The 22364-nt window shown below is 42.9% G+C and overlaps 1 protein-coding gene across 5 annotated transcripts in view; it reads left to right on the top strand.

Moving 5' to 3' along the window:
- Positions 1–22364, top strand: part of SH3RF3 (SH3 domain containing ring finger 3) — a 399165-nt gene that overhangs the window by 333848 nt on the left and 42953 nt on the right. For all 5 annotated transcript variants that reach the window (XM_053920589.1, XM_024552410.3, XM_053920587.1 and 2 more), the window contains one exon: positions 7368–7702. In XM_053920589.1, the coding sequence (XP_053776564.1) occupies positions 7368–7702 (335 nt within the window). The remainder of the gene's footprint in view (positions 1–7367; positions 7703–22364) is intronic.

The following is a 22364-nucleotide window of genomic DNA, read 5'->3' as shown; positions in this document are numbered from 1 at the left end:
GAAGTAACATACAAGGGAGCCCCAATAAGGTTAGCAACTGACCTCTCAATGGAAACGCTCCAACCCAGAAGAGAATGGCAGAAAATATTCCAAGTAATGAGAACCAGAGGCCTGCAAACAAGGCTACTTTACCCAGCAAGGCTCTCAATCAAGATAGAAGGACAAATAAAGAGTTTCCCAGAGAAAACAAGTCTAAAAGAATACACTTTCACCAAACCAGCTCTGCAAGAGATGCTAAAGGGGCTGCTTTAAGGAAAGGAAGGAAAAGAGAAAGACAGAGGAACACAGGTAGGAAAAAGGCAATGAATAACTACCTATCGGTAATAACCTTAAACGAAAATGGATTAAATGCTCCAATCAAAAGACATAGAATAGCTGAATGGATAAGAAAACATGACCCACACATATGCTGCCTACAAGAGACCCATCTCAGGACAAAACACTTACACAGACTGAAAGTGAACAGCTAGAAACAAATTTTCCAAGCAAACGGACAGGAAAAAAAAGCAGGGGTAGCAATACTCATATCAGACAAAATAGACTTCCAAAGAAGGGCCATTAAGAGAGACCCAGAAGGTCACTTCATAATACTCAAAGGAAGAATCCACCAAGAAGATATAAACATTGTAAATATATATGCACCCAACATAGGATCACCCAAATACATTAAGAAAATCTTGGAGGAGGACTTCAAGGGAGATATTGACAGTAACACAATTATAGTAGGGGACTTTAACACCCCACTATCAAAAATGGACAGGTCTTCCAAACAAAATATCAAGAAGGATATTGTGTCACTTAACAATACCCTAGATGAAATAGACTTAACTGATATATATAGAGCTTTTCATCCCAAAGAAGCAAAATACACATTCTTTTCAAGTGTACATGGAACTTTTTCAAAGATAGACCACATGATAGGACACAAAGCAAGCCTCAACAAATTCAAGAAAATTGAAATTATACCAAGCATTTTCTCTGACCACAAGGGACTGAAACTAGAAACCAACCCCCAAGGAAAAAACCGAAAACACTCAAAATCATGGAGAGTGAATAGCATGCTATTAAACAATGAATGGGTCAAGAACGAGATTAGGGAAGAAATCAAAAACTTTCTGGAAACAAAATGAACTCACAACAACCCAAAACCTATGGGACACAGCAAAGGCAGTCCTGAGAGGGAAGTTCATAGCAGTACAGGCCTACCTTAAAAAGATAGAAACATTTCAAACAAACAACCTAACCCTATGCCTACAAGAACTCGAGGAACAACAAGAAAGACAGCCCAGAGCAAGGAGAAGGAAGGAAATAACCAAGATCAGAGCAGAGTTAAATGACATAGAGACTAAAAGCACAATTCTCAGGATCAATGAATCCAGGAGCTGGTTCTTTGAAAAGATAAACAAAATCAACAAGCCTTTAAGTAGGCTCATCAAGAAGAAAAGAGAGAGGATCCTAATAAACACAATTAGAAATGAAAGAGGAGAGATTACAACTGATACCACAGAAATACAAAGGATTGTAAGAAATTACTACGAAGAACTGTATGCCAAGATATTTGAAAACCTAGGTGAAATGGACACATTTCTAGAAAAATATAATCTTCCAAAACTGAAAGAAGAAGAAGCAGAAAGCCTGAACAGACCAATAACAGCAGAGGAAATTGAAGTATCATCAAAAAACTCCCAACACACAAAAGCCCTGGACCAGATGGTTTCACAGAATTCTACAAAGCATTTAAGGAAGAGCTAACCCCTATCCTTCACAGACTATTCGAAAAAATTCAAACTGATGGAAGACTCCCAAACTCTTTTTATGAAGCCAGCATCATCCTAATCCCAAAACCAGATAGAGACACAATGAAGAAAGAAAACTTCAGGCCAATATCTCTGATGAACATGGACACTAAAATTCTCAACAAAATATTGGCAAACCGCATCCAGCAATACATTAAAAAGATCATACACCATGACCAAGTGGGATTCATCCCAGGGATGCAAGAAGGTACAATATTTGCAAATCAATACACATAATACATCACATCAATAAGAGCAAAGACAAAAATCACATGATCATATCAATAGATGGGGAAAATGCATTTGATAAGATACAGCACCCATTTCTGATAAAAACACTCAGCAAAGTGGGAATAGAGGGAGCATTCCTCAACATAATAAAGGCCATATATGAGAGACCTAAGCCAACATCATACTGAATGGACAAAAAGTTAGAGCTTTCCCACTAAGATCAGGAAGAAGACAAGGATGCCCTCTCTCACCGCTCCTATTCAACATAGTATTGGAAGTCCTAGCCACAGCAATCAGACAAGAAAAAACAATAAAAGGCATCCAAATTGGAAAGGAGGAAACAAAAATGTCACTGTTTGCAGATGACATGATAGTGTACATGGAAAATCCTATAGACTCCACCAAAAAACTAGTCCACCTAATATATGAATTTCACAAAACAGCTGGATACAAAGTCAATACTCAGAAATCAAAGGCATTCCTGTACACCAACAATGAAACCACAGAAACAGAAATCAGGAAAAAAATCCCATTTGATATAGCAGAAAAAAAATAAAGTACCTAGGAATAAACCTAACCAAGGAGGTAAAAGACCTGTACTCGGAAAACTACACAACATTGAAGAAAGAAATTAAGGAAGACAGAAACAAATGGAAGCATGTACCATGCTCATGGATTGGAAGAATTAACATCATCAAAATGGCCATAGTACCCAAAGCAATTTATAGATTCAATGCAATCCCTATTAGAGTACCCATGACATATTTCACAGATATAGAATGATAGAATGAACATTTCAGAAATTTATATAGAACCATAAACGACCCCGAATAGCTGCAGCCATTTTGAGAAAGAAGAACAAAGCAGGAGGGATCACAATACCTGAAAACAAACTGTATTACAAGGCCACTGTAATCAAAACAGGCTGGTACTGGCATAAAAACCGGCACATAGACCAATGGAACAGAACAGAGAGCCCAGAAATAAACCCACATCTTTACAGTCCATTAATATTTGACAAAGGAGGCAGGAGCATAAAATGGAGCAAAAACAGCCTCTTCAACAGATGGTGTTGGGAGATCTGGACAGCTAGATGCAAAAAAATGAAACTCGATCACCAACTTACACCATAGACAAAAATAAACTCAAGATGGATAAAAGACTTAAATATAAGTTGTAACACCATTTAAGTCTTTGAGGAAAACATTGGCAGTAAAATCTCAGACATTCCATGCAGCAACATCCTTACAGACACATCCCCCAAAGCAAGGGCCATAAAGGAAAGAATAAACAAATGGGACCTCATCAAAATAAAAAGCTTCTGCACGGCTAAAGAAAACAGCACCAAATTACAAAGGGAACCAACAGTATGGGAAAACATATTTGCCAATGATACCTCCGACAAGGGCCTGATCTCCAAAATATATAAAGAACTCACATACTGCACTCCAGGAAGACAAACAACCCAATTAAAAAATGGGCAAAGGACTTGAACAGACACTTCTCCAAGGAAGACATACAGAGGGCCCAGAGACATATGAAAAGATGCTCAGCATCACTAGCCATCAAAGAGATGCAAATTAAAACCACAATGAGGTACCATCTCACACCAGTCACAGTGGCCAACATAAACAAATCCACAAACAAATGTTGGAGAGGATGTGGAGAAAAGTGAACCCTGGTGCAGTGTTGGTGGGAATGCAGACTGGTGAGGCCACTGTGGAAAACAGTATGGACTTTCCTCAGAAAACTAAAAATGGAACTGCCCTTTGACCCTGCAATTCCGCTGCTGGGATTATATGCTAAGAACCCTGAAACACCAATCCAAAAGAACCTGTGCACCCCAATGTTCATAGCACAATTTACAATAGCCAAGTACTGGAAGCAACCTAAGTGCCCATCAGCAAACGAGTGGATCCAAAAACTATGGTATATTTACACAATGGAATTCTACACAGCAGAGAGAAGGAAGGAGCTTATACCCTTTGCAACAGCATGGATGGAACTGGAGAGCATTATGCTAAGTGAAATAAGCCAGGTGATGAGGTACAAATACCATATGATCTCACCCTTAACTGGAACATAATCAATAGAAGAAAAAACCAAACAAAATACAACCAGAGACATTGAGGTTGGGAACAGTCTAGCAGTGGCCAGGGGGGAGTGGGGTGGTGACAGTGGGAAGAAGGGATTGCAGGAACTATTATAAAGGACACATGGACAAAATCAGGGGGGATGGTGGAGGTGGGGGAGGGAGGTGGTTTCAGCTGGGGTGGGGTGGAGGGATGGGGAGAAAAGGCATACAACTGTATTTGAAGAACAATAAAAATTAAAAAAAAATAAAATAAAATAAATGCCAAAGGTTAAAGATAAAGAGATGGGAGGATGGGTGTGGGAGAATGGGTGAGATGCGAGGGGATTAACAAGGGGGAAAAACCAGGACAACTTTAATAGCATAATCAATAAAATAAAAGTAAATGAAAAAAGAATATTAGGTATAAAGAAAAGCAATAAAAGGAGGTACTAGCTAGAAGAAGAGAAAGTACAAAAAGAATGATTTTTTAAATGGGAGAGGCAACTTGGTTAGTAAATTACAGGAGGAAAGCTGTTAGAGGAGCTAAATACAGGAGAGAAGTCTCTGAGCCAAGGAAAAGGATCTAGATGAGGGTGAGGGGTTGACTGGTGAGACCCTGTATTTGTGAGACTGAAGGGAAGGGTGGGTCTAGATGTGGATGAGTGGAGAGAGAGGCTGGCCTGAATCTGTGGGAGTTTACAGAGTTTCATTTCACCCAGCAAGTGGGAAGTGGTAAACCTGAGAATAAGGAAAGGACAAAGTTTATGGTAGAATAGGTAATTTACTCATTCAGCTGTTATTTATTGGATGGATGCTATTACAGTTTCTAGGTACTGGGGACAGAGGAGTGAACGGAGGGCTAATGGGATTTGAGGCTCCTGAGTTACTGAAACATGCCAAAGGTTTAGAGAGGGAAGGGGAAACTAGTAACTGTGGAATAGTAAGTCGTGTTTTCTCAAACAGCCTACATCTCTTACACAGGTTGTTTTGGCATTACTAACTAGGTGGATCGCTAGAGGGATAGTAGTTTATGTCAGCAGTTCATTGGTTGATGCATTGTGGGCGAAATTGAGGGTGAATCCTATTGAAGATAAATGGGATCCTAAATTCTTCTACCAGCTGGTGTAATGTGTCATGCTTTCCTTTCTTACAGAGTTTTTTTTTTTTTTCTCCAGTGGTTTAATTCTGTGAAATGTGTGAAGATGTTTTAGGTGAGATATTCTTTTTTCAAAGCCTCATTCACTTATTTTAAAAAAACAAAAACCAAAAAAAAGTAAGCACCTCCTACATGCCAGGCACTATTTCAGCTGTTTGAAATATGTCAGTAAATTAAACAAATGTCCCACCCTAATGGAGCTTGCAGTGTGGTGGGGGGAGACAGACGATGAACAATCAGTGCCTAATAAAGAGGTATATTATACAGGTGATTAAAAGGAAGTAAATGCTTTGGGTGGAAAGAAAAATTATAGCAAGGCATGGGGGGCTGAGATTGCAGAGGGGAAGGTTCCACTGTTCAAGGGGTTGGTGAGGACAGCCTCTCCAGGAAGGTGGTGTCTGAGCTGACTGGGAGCTGCGAAGGGGTGCAGCAGTGCAGCTGTCTAGGGAAAGACAGTTTATGTGACAGACCCAGTGGGAACCAAGTCTCTGAGGAGAGAGAGAGCCTGCATGTCTGTTAAGGAATAGCCAGGAGGCCAGAGTGGCTGACAGGAGGAAGTAGGGGAGAGATTAGGAAATGATGCCAAAGAGACTGAATAGATACTGGGCTTAGAACTCTCTGGAATACCCTCTCTTATTTTGTATACAGTTAGTAAGGAGATACGCAGTCAGGTAGAAGCTAGCCACAGGTGAAGGTGAGCTGTGTGAGCCCTCAGCAGAACCAGAAACAGCCCCTGCAGAGCTTCTGGGACCCAAGCGTGATTGCTCTTCTCTAGCTGAGCTATCACCTTCCATTACAGGGCTGTTGAACTGGGGTAAAAGAGAGTTCAAACAGCAGGGGAGAGGCAGATAAATGGCCCCAGGAGCACTGGTCAAGTCCCAGATTACCTCGGGGTGATTAAGTGACCCCGCTGGCTTCATAGATCTGCATCATTGCCTAACCTGGTCTTCCTTAGAAATAGGGAGCCATGTTGAGGGAGGATCCTAAGCCATCCCAAACCCTGAGTAGTTTTAAAACCAGAAATAAACCTTCCTATAGCTCACCTTCTAGAAAAATAGGACAGGCTCCTAACATACTGTCAAAGGGAAGAGTTGCTTTGTGGCAAGGAGTTGGGCAGTTATTTGAGTGCATGCTCTTTCTAAGGCATATCTGGGGCTGAGAATACCATTTTGCTGCATGTTGCTGAGTCCACACATACCACAAAGTCTGGTGCTAGAAAATAGCTAGCGTGTGACATAAATTTTCTCTGACTAATAAGGCAAACACAACTGGAACTGATTTGTGCAATGTAAGATGGACACTTGGTGTGAAGTGATGTCTGCTGCCACCAGCTGTTTCTCTCTTTTTGAGCCATATCTACCCTGGATAGAACTCACTGTCCCTGTGTTATGGCTCACACTCTCCCCTCTTTGTTTCTGTAATTAGTAAGGAGACAGTTCTTCAAAATTACTAACTCAAGCTATAGCGAGATTCATTTTAACATGGTGCTGTGTTTGGAGGGAACTGTCTTTTCAAATGATAGATTTCTACAAATGTTTTCCTTCAGGGTTCTAGCATCGTTAGGCAAGGGAAGGTTCCTGGCCATGAGGCTCCTGATGTATGAATGGGAAACTGAGGCTGCAATATGCAGGCAGGAAGGTGGGAAGTGGTGCATGCTTCCTGGGCTGCGGTGGGGAGGGAAGGGACATACGAGCTGCTTTGTCCTGCAATGGGCACAGCTCAGGCGGGCCAAGTACCAAGTGTCAGAAACAAAGTCCTGGGCACTGCAGTCTAGGGAGCTGTTGGCAGTGACACCCCACATGCAGGGTTCCCCTTCAGGCTTTGCTTTTACAGACATTCTAACAAAGGTGAGTGCATTAGCTCTTCATAGAAGAGAGGACCAGTCACAGACTCAATAGGAAACTGGCAGGAGGCAGGAAGTGGTGTCCCCAATCCTGAGGACAAGCCATCTGCATATGTTCTTGGGGTACTGGACCTCAGGCTCTCCCTGTAACATGTGCCCAGGTCTGCAGTGATGGGGCAGACTGTCCCAGGAAAGAGTGTGTTGCAATTGCATGTCAGGTTGCAAACTAACCTTTCAACACACCTTCTCTCCAACCCTGTGCTCCAGCTGCCCACTCCTCTGGTCAGACTCAAGACCAACCAACCGCCACAGTGTCACCCCTGCGCACCCAAAACTCTCCATCCCGCCTGCCCAGAGCCAGCCTCAGGCCCCATTCCATGGTGTCCCCGCAGCACCTCCACCAGCCTCCAATGCAGACCATCACTGAGAGCCAGTGCGCCCGACCAACCATCCCACTCATGTCAGCAGCATCAGCCATCACACCTCCCAATGTCACTGCTGCCAATCTCAACGGGGACACCGGAGGGGGGACTGTCAGTGGCCTGTCAACATCCAGCCCCACCAACATGGAATGCAAACCTGACGAGAAGAAAAATGAAAAGGTAAGCAACCCATAATGAGTGAGCCCTGGCCCTGTCCCAGCTGGTTATTGTAATTCTTTGGCTCCCAATGCCAAGGATGTTTTGTACAACTAAGGCTTAAAGGTGGGCACCATGCTTATGACAGACATGGAGGTCAAACCATTAAGCAGCTGGTTGTTGAAGTGGGACTCAGGCCTCATAAGGTTGACCCAAGTCCACCTACAGTTATCCAAGAAAAAAAGAAAAATGTGTCTCCTCCTCAAGGTACCTTAGTCCATCTAACAGAAAATCATTGTGATATACTCATTTTGTTAGAACATTTGTAATGCCATGTACCAGGATATTATAATAATAACTACATAAATCTACTTATGTGCACCCACTCCCTTCCATGTGAATCCTTGTCAGTCCACAGCCTGTTCAGTCACAAGGGAAAAATCTGTCTTCCCAAGAGAAATGAGAGGGGGATGCCAGCCTGACACTTGGTATGGGTAGCATTTTTAGCCATTCTTTTAACTGTAAAGGAAGTAAGTTTATTTCACAAAATGAATCTGATTCCAATGAGCCTCAGTTGCCACCCAGCTAGACATTGGATTAACCAGGATTAGACTCCAGATTTCTAAATCAGTGCTGTGCACAAAAACTATAATTTAAGACACACATCTAATTTAAAATCTAGTAGCTACCTTTTTAAAAAGTTTTAAAAAATTAAAAATAAAATTAAAAGGTGAAATTCATTTAATGGTATAATCTATTAAATTCCATATCCAAAAATATTATCATTTCAACATATAATCTACATAAAAAACTTGTTGATGAGATGTTTTACCTTTCTTCACATTCAGTCTTTGAAAGCCACTGGGAAAGCCAGTGGGACAGTGCCAGTGCTCATGGGACAGTGTCCTGCATGCTGGCTCTACAGACAGCATGGGACCAGATCTTCATCAGGGAGCCATCTCTATTGGCCTTGCTGCGTGAAAGGTTTATGCTTATTCTCTCTTGGCTTTACCACATTCTCTGCATCTTTTTAAAACTTTCCATATAAAACCAGTGTTTTATCCTACCCGTCACAACAGCATGGATGGAACTGGAGAGCATTATGCTAAGTGAAATAAGCCAGGTGGCGAAAGACAAATACCAATATGATCTCACCTATAAATAGAACCTAATCAACAAAAACAAACAAGCAACCAAAACATAACCAGAAACATAGAAATGAAGAGCAAACCAAGAGTAACCAGAGGGGAGAGGGGAGAGGGAAGAGGGAAATGGGGGAAAATAGGGGAAGGTCCATCAAGGAACATGTTTAAAGGACACATGGACAAAGCCAAAGGGGGTAGGTTCAAGGGTGGGAGGTGGGGATTGGTGGGTTGAAAATGGAGACAACTGTATTTGAACAAGAATAAAAAAAAAAAGAAAATTATTTTTTAAAAACCAGTATTTTGATTTGAGTATGCTAGCTAGGGTTGGGATGAGACCTGCAATACTAATGAAGATAGCCTCTCCTTTTCTTTGGGGGCAGTACCAAAACCAGTGTTGATGGCCCAGTCCCTCATCCCAGGACCCCCTGGAGGCACACCCACCCTCTCAGCACCCTGTGGTTAGTGGGAGTCCAGGAACACTGCAGAGATACACACACCAGAGTCTTCAGGACCTCTTGACCAATGCTCAGGTCTTGTCACCACCTGTCTCATCTGTTGCAGAGGAAGGTGATTCCCATGCTAGCTGGTGTGGGAAAGGCGTTAGTCACAGCCACTGCTGCTGAGCTCTCAGGTGTCAAAGCTCAAAGCTCCTTGAGTCTAACAGGATGCCTGGGTGTGAGGCATAGTGGTTGCTCTATGTTTTGTGTCCATGTCTGTTTGAAAATCACTGAGGTCTTGATCTGCTCCCTACTACCTACAGCCTGATTAGGAGATGTGGCTGGATCTTCTCAGGCAGCACAGATGGAGGTGTGGTCCCACTCTCTCATTTGGATATCTTCCCTGGAAGACAAGATCCTCTAGACCTCCTAGATGCTAGGAAAAAACAGGGGACAGACTTCAGGAAGCACTATAGTAGCTCTATAAACATTTCTGGTTCTTTGCCTCCAAATTCCTTCTCTATAGTTTGTGAAACAGGACTGGCTTCAAGTGGCTCATCACTGAGTAGGGTTAGGTTTGTAGGAAGTTATATGGAGAGTGATATTGTTCACCATCTTTGCCCTCCTAAGTGTTTTGCTAATAAAGTCCAGCACTGGGTCTGCTTTCAGCAAGCCTAACCTGTTAGACATTCAGCAGGTATTTTGCTTTCACTCAAGGCTTACTTTCTGCTAACAATTCTCCTACATCAGCAAGGAGTAGTGGAGTCCATGGTCTCTCTTGATGGAAGGCACCTTGGAAGAAAGCCCTGCTTGCAGATGGAAAGCAGAAGATATGTCAGCTTATGTCAGTTTAGCTCAGAAAACTCCCTAGCCTGAGCCTGGCAGTGGGAATACACAGGCCATTGCAGGTTGTAACTGGCCAATCCTGGCTTGGGCACAGACTTCTCAAAGCACAGGGACCATTTTATGGGTTGCTCGAGTAGAAACTGAAATGGACTTGGTGGGAATAATTGAGCATGTGTCCATAGGACAGCAGCAATCACCAGCATCAAACCCCAGTAGACAAGTACATCATCCTTACAGTGTTATATGTAGTTTTCATTTCTCAGCTTTCAAACAGGGTGGGAGGAAAGAGAAAGAAAGGAAGGAAGGAAAAAAGAGAGAGAGAAAGGGGAAAGGAAGGAAGGTAGGAAGAAAGAAAAGGAAAGAGAAAGGAAGGAAGGAAGGGAAGGAAGGAAGGAGAGAGAGGAGAAAGAAAAGCAGTAGTCTGGTAAATCACCTGTTAATGTTTTTCCCTTCTGTATTCATAGTTGAATTTTTCCTAATTCATAGTAAGGTACAAAATGCCCACAGTTGCTATTCCTAGCAGAAGACCCAAGACGATGGCTGTTTAAATCCCATTCCTCACAAGCAAGCAAGCCACTGCCGTGTGCTCTGAGCCAGCAGTGTGCATGACTGCAGCTGAACAAGTTTTCCCAACCTTGAGAGCACAGCGGTTGGCTTCAAGTCAACTTCTGCGTAGACCATTGTAGATGTGCACAAGTCTGAGTGTGGCCAAGTGACTTATAAAAGGAACTGGCAGTATTCTCCAGGCTATTTCTGTTACTGAATTTTCCCCGAGAAAACACAGTGAACTCCTAACTCCAATGTCCAGGGAGACCTAAATCTCAGTGCCTGTGCGTTTTCATAGTGCAGGTGCTGAGCTCTGCTGAAATTTGACTCCGGCCCTTCCAGGCTTGAGCTTATGACACAAAACCTTGACTGATGAGGCCTCTGGGTGCCCGCAATTAACCGTCTCCCACACTGTGACTCTTCTCTGGGCCTGACTTCACATAGTGCCCTCCTGCTGTTAATGTGCCCATGAGGCACTTACCCTTTCCTGTGAGCTTGGAAGCAGGATCTTTCAAACCACATGTTTGAAAATGACTCTTTCATAGGCCACAAAACCAATTTAGTGTATGTGGACCAAATTTTATTTAGATTGAATAGGATACATAGGATGAAATAGACTAGATCAGCCTACATGGCACACAGTGAGGTAGGGATATTAGGGGAAATGATTGTAACTGCTATTTAATATATTTTACCGATTATGCTATTAGTTGTCATATTTTTCCCCACTTTATTCCCCTCCACCCCCCTCCCATCATCATTCCCCCTCCTTAGTTCATGACCATGGTTCATATATATAAGTTCTTTGACTTCTCCATTTCCTGTACTATTCTTAATCTTCCCCTTTCTATTTTGTACCTACCAATTATGCTTCTTATTCCCTGTACCTTTCCCCCCATTTCCTCCCTTCCCCTCCCTGCTGATAACCCTTCATGTGATCTCCATTTCTGTGATTCTGTTCCTGTTCTAGTTGTTTGCTTAGTTCATTTTTCTTCTTGTTTTTCTTAGGTTTGGTTGTTGATAGTTTTGAGTTGATTGTCATTTTACTGTTCATAGTTTTCATCATCTTTTTCTTAGATAAGTCCTTTTAACATTTCATAGAATAAGGGCTTGGTGATGATGAACTGCTTTAACTTGACCTTATCTGGGAAGCACTTTATCTGCCGTTCCGTTCTAAATGATAGCTTTGCTGGATAGAGTCATCTTGGATGTAGGTCCTTGACTTTCATGACTTCAAATACTTCTTTCCAGCCCCTTCTTGCCTGCGAGGTTTCTTTTAAGAAATCAGCTGGTAGTGTTATGGGAACTCCTTTGTAGGTTACTATGTCCTTTTCTCTTGCTGCTTTTAAGAGTCTCTCCTTATCTTTAACCTTGGGTAATATAATTATGATGTGCCTTGGGTCTTTTGGGTCCAACTTTTTTGGAACTCTCTAAGCTTCCTGGACTTCCTGAAGTCTATCTGCTTTGCCAGATTGGGGAAGTTCTCCTCCACTATTTTTTCAAATAAGTTTTTGGTTTCTTGGTATTTCTCTTCTCCTTCTGGCACTCCTATGGTTGAGATGTTGGAACATTTAAAGTTGTCCCAGAGGTTCCTAAGCCTCTTTTCAATTTTTTGAATTCTTGTTTCTTCACTGTGTTCTGATTGAATGTTTATTTCTTCCAGCTGCTCCAAACCTTTCATTTGAGTCCCAGTTTCCTTCCTGTCACTGTTGGTTCCCTGTACATTTCTCTTCATTTCACTTTGCATAGCCTTCACTTTTTCCTCCATTTTGCAACCATACTCAACCATTTCTGTAAGCATCCTGATTACCACTGTTTTGAACTTTGCATCTGATAGGTTGGCTATCTCTTCATCGCTTAGTTGTATTTATTCTGGAGCTTTGATCTGTTCTTTCATTTGGGCCATTTTTTTGTCTCTATGCACCTGTTATGTAGTAAGGGGTGGAGACCTAGGTATTCACCAGGATGGGGCAACCCACATCGCTGCTTTGTGGCGCTGTATGTGAGGTGGGGGTCCAAGAGGGAACAATGCACTTGCTTGGCTCTTGGCCCACTTTCAGTCACTTCCTCCACTACCCACAAGCAAATTGGGCCCTTCTGGTGTTGACTCCCAGGTGGAGGTGTTTGTGTACATTCCATGACCCTGTGGGTCTGTCCAACAGGCTATCTTTTGAGGTTGGGAGTTTCTCCCACCACCGCAACCCCCATATGTTTTTACCACCAGAGGCTTTGAGGATTTATTTCCCTGCTCTGGAACCCTGGGTTTTGTGGTCTTTCTCACTCCCCAGTTGTTCTTCCCAGGTTATCCCCACAAAAATATGGTACAACCTGGTCCACCAGCTGCCTCCTGGCCCACTCAGTCCTCCAGTTGCCACCTTGCTGTGTGTCCTCTCCATCCAGCTTCCTGTCTCTGTACCTCCTACCAGTCTGAATAAATATTTCTTCTTTAACTCCTTGGTTGTTGAACTTCCATACAGTTTTATTTTCTGGCAGTTCTGATTATTTTTTGTTTTTAAATTTGTTGTTGCCCTTCTTTTGGTTGTGTGAGGAGACAAAGTGTATTACCTATGCCTCCATCTTGACCAGAAGTCTTGTAACTGCTGTTGTTGAGTGTTCTGAGTCCTATTATAACACTTACTGTTTTCTTAAAAATGGATCCTTGAAGAATGCCTTGCTCACAGGAGGCCTCCTGATATTTGTAGACTAAAGAGAGTTGGAAAAATTGCTGCCAATAGTTTTCACTGTCATGACTAATGAGAAAGTCTTTTCAGGTCAGAAAAAACTTAAGCTTCTGCTTATGGATGAGATAGTTTCAGTCTCACAGAAAAATAGAACTCCAGAACCATTAAAGGTCTTTTCATTAAACTCATTTTCAGTGATGGGCCTGAGGATCACAAATGTTGAGGGACTTGTCTGGGGTCACACAGCATTAGCAGTGGAGCCAGCATAAGAACTCTGGCTTCCCAGCCCCTATGTCAGTGCTATCTTGACTTCAGTGGGCTGACTTGTGGTGGCCTCTCCAGCTCATGGTAGGCCGTGACCTCACCAGGGGTGTTTGGCTTGTTCAGGAGTCCCTAAGTGAGGGGTCTGGGGCAACTGCTGGCAGGAGGCCATGAGTTCAGCTCAGAGAACAGAGTGTGCACCTGAGTGTCTACCTTCTGGTTTTACTTTGGATGCAACTTTAAGAGGGGGCCCTGTGACAGTGAACTATTTGACCATATCCATGTGAATGGCATGGCCTTTATAGTGAAGGCTTCAGGGAACAATTTGGTTTGCATAGAACAGAAGACCTCAGAGAGTGATCCATAACGTCAGTGAGCAGGCCTGGCCCGAGACAGGGACGTTATGGGAAATGTGTTTGTTGATGCACTTGTTCTTTATTATTTACACCTCACCCACTTAAATATATATACACATACATATACATATGTGTATATATATTTATGTGTGTGTGTATATATATATATATATACACACACATATATATGAGATAGATGATAAAAGGACATGTATATATATAAGGTTATGATTATATTTTTAATGAAAACCCAGGAATGTACAATCTGAAGAAATCTTGAGAATGAAGCTCTTTAGAACAACGAGACAGCTTTTCTTTTAAGTGAAGAGTTACTGGTATATGAATTTATTTTCTCTCCCATTGGGGCTCACTGCAGTAAGTAAGACTTTACTTGTGCTGTTTCAAAAATGCAGTCTGGAGACGGGGTTGCTGTAGGCTCTGTAACCAATATCTCAGGTGCTGCCAGTGTGTTTCCAATTTTGAGACAGGCAGATGCTTTCCTGTGTCGCTAGTTGGTGAGTCCCCTAGCCCAGCCATTTGGGGAGGTGTCCAGCTGCATCTATTGACATTAAATGGGAAGTGGAAATGGGCTAGGTCTGAGTTCACCACTATTGACATCCTGGTTCTCACACTGATCTCTTGGGGAAGACTTGCCCTTGGCTTGCTTGCTGGTCATGCCCAAACATACAGAGACCCACAGACCAGTGCTGCATCTCACATGTGACCACAGCAGACGAGGATGACTTGCAAAGCATTGCTGGGCCACAGGCCCATGTGGCACATCCTTGTGAGACCCTGTCTGTCCCATGAATGAGTCACTGTGGAGTCTGGCAGCTGGCTGGCAGCTGTGGGCCATGGAAGCCCGCTTTGTCCCAGGGACACTCATGCTGGGCAACTCTGCCTGCACCTGGCACTAGCATTGGTATGTGGGTGAGCAGGGCAGCCTCATTCTGTCTGGTGGGGACACTATAAGACCTGGTAACTTTACACCTTCTCCTCAACTCCTTGTAGTTGAGCTGCCTTCTGTGGGATGAGGAAAGGTGGCATTTGGGTGATGAATAATTGTCAAGCTGAAAATGAATCTAGTCTGAAAGTACAATCCCAGCTGTTGCAACATCAGTGTTTTGAAGTTTTACACAGAACTTATTTTTGGAAGAAGCATCCTGCTGGAGCATCACTTCCCTGGTGACAAGGGCAATAGCCTCCTCCTCCTGCCCATCAGAGCTCAGACTCCTTAGTAAGACGGGAGAGTGGTGCTGTCCTGGTCTGTGGAGAGGTCAGGGGTAGCCTAGAGACCTTGTCCTGGTATTTGCTCTCTCCCAGGAAGGCACCACAGCCAGGCACAGCACATCCCTAGTTGTCTCATAGAAGAAACTCTGGCCTTTGTCGAGATGAGACTTGATCCAGTGCACTTCTGGGTCTCAGCTTGGTGGAGGGTACAAATGTGGACATGCAGGTCATGGGGGCAAGGTGACCTGCCCAAAGCCATGAAGCTAGTCATTATTGGAAGTAAACCAGGCCTGTCAGTGCTCAGGTGAGTGCCCATTCCCTCTCCACTGCTCCTATGGACCAGCTTCTCCCATTGGGTGCCCAAGGCCTCATGCCACTGTGACGCGGATCCCGGCCAGCAGGATCCATTGTGGTTGCAATATTCAAACACACACGGACTACAGAAATCCTGTGGAGGAAAAGGGACGGCGCAGCCACTCTCTCAAGAGGAGAGCGCCTCTGAGTCTCTCGGCCACTCTCTCCAGAAGAGCACCCTGACCCTCGCCTTGACAGGCTTTTATTGTTTTTCTAGGCCCCTTACATCAAAGAAGGTCCTCCTTTACTATGCAAAGGTTTGTTTTGGGTGGTTATCTTTTGCAGACAAAGGAGAGGATGTCTCTGAATACATCAAAGGAGGATATTTGCAATGTAAAGGGAGAAGTGGTTGAATTGGCTATGCTCCATACCTGGAAGGTCTAGCCCAGATTTTAGGAAGATAAAGATACTCAGTAAACATTTGCTAGCCTCAGGGTGAGGGAGTTTTAGCAAGAGCAAGTCTCATAGCAGTCTAGGTACAATGCAGGCCTGATTTCCCACTGGAGAACTTCTCCATGGACGTGGGTCCAGCCCACCAACCTCGCTCCCCACTGGCTTTTCCGAGTGGGGGCTGAGCCACATTTCCCACGCTTGGAACAGTTCCCCACACCACTGAGCATTCAGGGTAGGCTGGGGATGAGGGGAGGGAGCAGGAGCCAAAATTACATCAATAGCGAATGAAACTTGAATTTGGAGAAAGAAGACACAAATTGATTAATTAGCATACAGGGTGGGTCTGGGCTATGGCTCTGGTATAAATCAGGGCTCTTTATCTACCAACTGAGTGAATTTGGCAAGCTCCTTTGCCTTCCTATGTCTCAGTTTGTTCATCTGTAAAATGGTGGTGATAGTATCTATCATCCTGAGTTTGGGGGAGGAGTCAATTAGTTAATCTCATAAATGCTTAACATAGTATATGGGAAAAAATATTAGAAATCATTCTTAAGAATTTGATAGTTCTTTGAAGGCCATAACCCACAAAAATTATAAGATAGATACAGATGTAAAACTTATATCCTCAGGGTTTCTCATAGAAGATTAACAGGAGATTTGATTTTGCAGTTAAAAGTAAAAAACACTGAACATTACAAAATAAAGAGTTGTACTCAGAAATGAACCAAAATTGGTTGGTGTACTCTATTTGTGAAATAGGATTTATTCATCTCCTCAACTACTGGAGATTTTCTTTCCTGGTTCATTTTTCTCTATGTCCACTGAGAAGCACAGATACCAAGGGGTTTTTTTAAGGTGTCAGTTTCATATCTGACATTCAGCCTGAACAATAGATGGAACCAAGAAAACTATTTTAGTCAGGAGCTAGACTTCAACTGCAAAGAATTAAAACAAAATTTATTTTTAAAATAGAATTGAACTCCAGAAATGGAAAAGAATTTATGTATCCCTATAATAGCTATGAGGATTCTACGACCCGCACCAGAGAGCAAAGTTTACCATAACTAACCAGGATTATTGAGGGATTTTACACTCTGTTGTTACAGGGCTCCTGAACACTGAGAGATAAGTGTGATGGCGTGGCCAGTGATATGGAAGGGGGGCATTCGCATGGTAATGTGCTATTGGGCACACTCGATTCCCACATCATCAAGTTTGTACTCTGTTCTGCAAACTTCTACCACTGTGACCACCTTCTTTTTCTACTGACGTATCCTTACATTGTTCATAAAGACATGGGATATTTTTTTCCAGTCCTTCATGTCCAGAAGATCTCAGCTAATGGAGTCAGTTCAAAAGAAAAACATATATATATATATACTCCATAAATGCCTGCAGAATGGACCCAACAGGCTGCCCTTCCTAGAAAGCAAACCATGTCAGCATGATGGGGCATCTTTAACATTCTAGAGAACTTGGGGCATTGCTGAGAAGGAACCAAGAGTGCTGGCATGATCATTTAGTGTGTTGTGGTTTCATTTTGTTTTGTGGAGCACCGAGACAGTAATGGTGGGAGGTGAGGGCAATTCTGTCACCTCAGGGGGATAAGACAATGTTATACCATCATTTCTCTCTAGGGTGAAGTCACTCTTGGGACAGACTTAATTTTCGTTTGTCTGATATTTCATGGGTATAGCAATTCCTTCCATGTCATGACTTAATAGATTACAAGACACATTTCCACATAGCATGAAAGTAAAATTAATTAATCTTTTTAGAGGGTTTACACACTTTCTATACATAATCTCAAGTATAATTAATGGGTCAATTTAATAAAAATGTTATTACTTGCCCTGACCAGTGTGGCTCAGTTAGTTGGAGTGTTGTCCCATAATCAAAAGGTCATGAGTTCAATTCCCAATCAGAACACATACCTAGGTTGCAGGTTTGATCTCTGGTCCAGGAGCAGATGATACCCGGTTCAGGCACGGCACATAGATTCCCCAGTTCACGTACGTAAGGCAGCCAACTGATGCTTCTTTCTTGCATCGATGTTTCTCTCCCTTCCTCTCTCTCTAAAAGCAATGAAAAACTGTCCTCAGTCAAGGAGAAAAAAAGAAAAAGAAAATGTATTGCTTTATGATCTCTTTAAGAGACTAGCAATAATGACTAGATTTCTGGCTTGCTTGCCTTCAAACTCTTATTTTTCCTCTCCTTCATTTTATATCACCTTAGACAAATCTCTTAGACTTCAGTTTGTTTCATATTAAAATGGTCATAATGTCTTTTGCTAATACTAAGAAATTAATTATTAGTTTGTATCAGTTAGGGTTCTTCAGAGGAATAGAACCAATTGGAGATATAGAGATAGATGTTATTTCAAGGAATTGGCGAATGCAGTGATGGAGGCTGACAAGCTAAAAATCTGTGGGGCAGGCCGATAGTGGAAAAACTCAGGCAGGAATTGATGCTGCAGTCTTAAGACAGAAATTTTTCTTCCCCAAGTAATCTCAAATTGCTCTTACAGCCCTTAACTGATACATGAAGCCCATTATCGAGGCATATACTCTAAGTAACTTCCTTTACTTAAAATCAACCTCCTTAAAATCAACTGGTTATCGAAATTAATCCCAGTTATCTAGGCTTCTGGCGAACACGGAGGCATAGGTAGACACACTGTGCCTCCTCGCACAACCAAAAGAAGGACAAAAACAATTTAAAAACAAAAAACAACCAGAACTGACAGAAAATTGAACTGTATGGAAGTCCAACAACCAAGGAGATAAAGAAGAAACATTCATCCAGACCCATAGGATGGGTGGAGAGAGGCAGCCAGGGCTGAGAGGACTCGCAGCAAGGCAGCGGCTAGCGGACCCAACAAGGTGGCGGATAATGGAACGGGGCAGGCCAGACTGCAGCTAGCAGACCCCACAAGGTGGTGGCTGGCAGACCCTGCAACTCCACATTTGCACATAGATAAACTGGGAGGAACAGCAGGGGAGCGAAGCAGATCCCACAACCCAGGGCTCCAGCTCAGGGAAATAAAGCCTCAAACCTCTGATTCAAAACACCCGTGGGGGTTGAGGCGGCAGCAGGAGAAACTCCCAGCCTCATGGGAGAGTTCGTTGGAGAGACCCACAGGGTCCTAGAGTGTGCACAAGCCCACCCACTCAGGAATCAGCACCAGAGGGGCCCAATTTGATTGTGGGTAGCAGAGGGAGTGACTGAAAACCAGCAGAGAGTGGAGCAAGCGCCATTGCTCCCTCTCGGCCCCTCCGTCACGTACAGCGTCACAGCGCAGCAACCAGCATTACTCTGCCTTGGTGAACACCTAAGGCTCCACCCTTTGACATAAGAGGCACGCCAAGACAAAAAAAAAAAAAAAAAAAAAAAGGCCCAAATGAAAGAACAGATCAAAGCTCCAGAAACAAATACAACTAAGCAATGAAGAGATAGCCAACCTATCAGACACACAATTCAAAACACTGGTAATCAGGAAGCTCACAGAATTGGTTGAATTTGGTTGCAAATTAGATGAAAAAATGAAGGCTATGGTAAGAGAAACAAAGGAAAATGTACAGGGAACCAATAGTGATGGGAAGGAACCTGGGACTCAGATCAACAGTGTGGACCAGAAGGAAGAAGGAAACATCCGACCAGAAAAGAATGAAGAAACAAGAATTCAGAAAAATGAGGAGAGGCTTAGGAACCTCCAGGACATCTTGAAACGTTCCAACATCCAAATTATAGGGTACCAGAAGGAGAAGAGGAAGAACAAGAAATTGAAAACGTACTTGAACAAATAATGAAGGAGAACTTCCCTCATCTGGCAAAGGAAATAGATTTCCAGGAAGTCCAGGAAGCTCAGAGAGTCCCAAAGAAGCTGGACCCAAGGAGGAACACACCAAGGCACATCATAATTACATTACCCAAGATTAAGCAGAAGGAGAGAATCATAGAAGCAGCAAGAGAAGAGGACACAGTAACCTACAAAGGAGTTCCCATAAGACTGTCAGCTGATTTCTCCAAAGAGACCTTACAGGCAAGAAGGGGCTGTCAAGAAGTATTCAAAGTCATGAAAGGCAAGGACCTACATCCAAGATTACTGTATCCAGCAAAGCTATCATTTAGAATGGAAGGGCAGATAAAGTGCTTCCCAGATAAGGTCAAGTTAAAGGAATTCATCATCACCAAGCCCTTATTCTATGAAATGTTAAAGGGGTTTATCTAAGAAAAAGAAGACAAAAAATATGAACAATAAAAATGACAGCAAACTCACAGTTATTAACAACCACACCTAAAACAAAAACAAAAGCAAACTAAATAAACAAGTAGAACAGGAACAGAACCACAGAAATGGAGATCACATGGAGGGTTATCAACAGAGGAGTGGGAGGGGGAGAGAGGGGGAAAGGTACAAAGAATAAGTAGCATAAATGGTAGGTAGAAAATGGACAGGGGGAGGGTAACAATAGTATAGGAAGTGTAGAAGCCAAAGAATTGATATGTATGACCCATGGACATGAACTATAGGAGGGGAATTTGGGAGGAAGAGGGTGGGCAGGATGGGGTGAAGGGGGGAAATGGGACAACTTTAGTAGCATAATCAATAAGTGTATTTAAAAAAAGAAATTCATCATCTCTACAATGTACTTTCTCAGAAATAACTAGACAATTGTTTGACTAAACAGTGGGCACCATAGCCTAGTCAAGTTGACAGATAAAATTTACCATTACAGTCTATCCCCCTTGTCAACTTAACATCTATACCCATCTCTGTAAACCATCCTTAGTCTCCAAATGAAGACATAAGGAAGTCATGCCTCTGCCCAACTATCCTGTGTACAAGTGAAAATGCACAGACCCTTTCCCCAGAAGAGGATGCAAAGTCTTTAAGCAATCTTCACTCTTTTCCTTGATAGCCTTGACTCTAAGTCAACAGGCAAAGAAAGTAGCTGCTGTGCTGGCTGTGGTACATCACTTAAATACTGTGATATAGTCAGTACAACTTGTGTTACATGGTAAGGGTATAAAAGAATAAAGAAAACACAGATATTTTATATATGTGGTATGTATACATGCATATGCACATACATACACAAACATTTGTAACAAAATAAGAGGAAATATTCATGACAATTATAGTTATTAGCTGCTTTTTATTACTATCTTCTCCTGTTAGTCACTCCATATTCCCTTTGCATTTTCTGAGCACCCTAGCTGGTCACAGGTCTTTACCTGGTACGGAACCCCAAGATTTATTCCTGAAGGGTCTAGGTCTATATTAGTCCTGCCTGAATTGGGTTGTTGTGGTTTTCACTGATGTTTTCACCATGGGGCATGGTGATGCTGAGAGAAGCCCTAGGGATGGTCTGTATCCCAGACACCCTGCTGCTTCATCTTTGTGGCGCAGCAGTCAGTTTCCTGGGAGTCAGGATCAGTTATCACTGCCAGCACTTGCTTTGCAGGTTGATTCAGAGTCAGCAGGAGTCCAAAATGCTTGGGCAGCAAGAGTAACTTTCAATTCAATGGAATCATTTTTTAGTTTCCTGGTGGAACCATTTGTCCCTTTGGAACTAACACTTTTGTATCAGAGTATAAGGTCATGGGAACATAAATTAAAAATTTAGCAATTGGGTCACTGGGGTAACAGTGAAAAATGCCATTTCTATTTCTACCCCTCAATTCCTAGACTTGTGAAGCCTGGCTATAAGACAACTGGCACCATGCATTGCATGCCAGTCGTAGCCTACTCAGCCTCCTGAAGAACCTTACCCCAACCCTGCAAAGTACTGCCACCTAGCCAGCACTGTAACCACATCTTTAAAACACCATTCTATCCAGTCAACTACTTCAGAATGGTAACACAAAATCCATGAGCATGTGTCCATAATGACACACAACTTTACCATGAAGCAATGTTGTGTGTCATACTGTCATGGTGCATAGCACATTGTGTAAGTCCATGGAGAATAGTTTTGGCAGCAACATTGCATATAGGAATGGCAAAACCATATTCAGAGTAAGTGTCTATTCCAGTAGGAAGAGAAGCTTGCCCATTTCATGATGGAAGTGGTCCTTTGTAATCATCCTGCCACCTGGTAGCTGGCTGATAACCCCAGAGAATGGTGCCTCAGTGTTTGTCTCTGCTGCTGGTAGATCGGCCATATGCACTGGCTATAACCAGGTTGGCCTTGGTGAGTGGAAGTCCATGATACTGATCCCATGCATAACCTCCCCTCTGCCACAATAGCCCTTTGACAGGACTGGCTGGGAAAAGAGGATGACTGGTATCCACAGAACAGGTCATTAGAATCCTCTTCTGCTGAGGGCCACCTTTGGTGAGCCTTCACATGGGACACAAGTTTATTTTCATACTTCTTGCCAATTAATAAAGGTCTGTCCATATAACACTTTTTCAGGCCTCCTTATCATAA

This window comes from Desmodus rotundus, chromosome 3 (genome assembly GCF_022682495.2).
Source record: "Desmodus rotundus isolate HL8 chromosome 3, HLdesRot8A.1, whole genome shotgun sequence".
Lineage (NCBI taxonomy): Eukaryota > Metazoa > Chordata > Mammalia > Chiroptera > Phyllostomidae > Desmodus > Desmodus rotundus.
This window is presented reverse-complemented; position numbering and strand designations above follow the sequence as displayed.